General features: G+C 57.6%; 1 protein-coding gene across 1 annotated transcript in view; it reads right to left on the bottom strand.

The window, feature by feature from the left end:
* Nucleotides 1-852, bottom strand: part of EMH_0005300 (ubiquitin-transferase domain-containing protein, putative) — a gene marked incomplete at both ends in the record, with an annotated part of 5,191 nt that overhangs the window by 2,591 nt on the left and 1,748 nt on the right. The window contains one exon of the mRNA XM_013497116.1: nt 419-810. Coding sequence (XP_013352570.1) covers nt 419-810 — 392 coding nt within the window. The remainder of the gene's footprint in view (nt 1-418; nt 811-852) is intronic.

An 852-nucleotide genomic window follows, 5' to 3' on the forward strand; every position in this document is an offset into this window, starting at 1 on the left:
GAGCCACGGAGAAAGCAGCAGCAGCAGCAGCAGCAGCAGCAGCGGCAGGAGCAGCAGCACGAACACCTCACCTCGTGCAGCAGCTAACTCAAGGCCAGCTACTGCAGCAGCAGAAGCTGCTGCTGCAGTGTTCATACAGACAAAAATAGACAAAGTAGAACGCCAACTCTGACAGGCCCCCTGAGACAGACATAGCAGCAATGTACGCAGGAAGGACTATACATCAGCAGCAGCAGCAACAGCAGCAGCAACAGCTGCAGCAGCAACAGCAGCAGCAGCAATAGCAGCAACAACAGCAGCAGCAACAGCAGCAGTAGCAACAGCAGCAGCAACAGCAGCAGCAGCAACAACAGCAGCAGCAACAGCAGCAGCAACAGCAGCAGAGCCGAAAGCATCTACAGCAGCAGCAAGAACAAACCTGCAGCAAAGCCTCGTCCCTATAAGACAAAAGAGAAGAGAAGAAGGGGAGGGTTGGATTGATAAGGCTGCGGTACTCCTCTAGCTGCTCAACAAGCTCCTCGTGCTGCTGCTTCTCCTGCTGCAGCAGCTGCTGCAGCTGCTCTTGCACAGACCGCAGCTTGCTGCTCTCGTCGTTGCTGCTGCTGCTGCTGCTGCTGCTGCTGCTGCTGGTGGAACCAGCAGCACCAGCCTCAGCCCCTTCGCTCTCCCCTGCTGCAGGCCGTGAAGGCTCCGCTGCTCCTCTCTGCTGCTGCTGCTGCTGCTGCTGCTGGGAGCGCTGCTGCTGCTGCTGTTGGGAGAAGGTGAATTTCCTGGCTGCAGTATCTGCTGCAGCAGCAGCTACGGCTTTGTCTGTGGCAGCAGCAGCAGCAGCAAGAGCTTTTGCTGCTGCTC

Source organism: Eimeria mitis, genomic scaffold (genome assembly GCF_000499745.2).
Source record: "Eimeria mitis Houghton genomic scaffold, Emh_scaff248, whole genome shotgun sequence".
Taxonomy (NCBI): Eukaryota; Apicomplexa; class Conoidasida; order Eucoccidiorida; family Eimeriidae; genus Eimeria; species Eimeria mitis.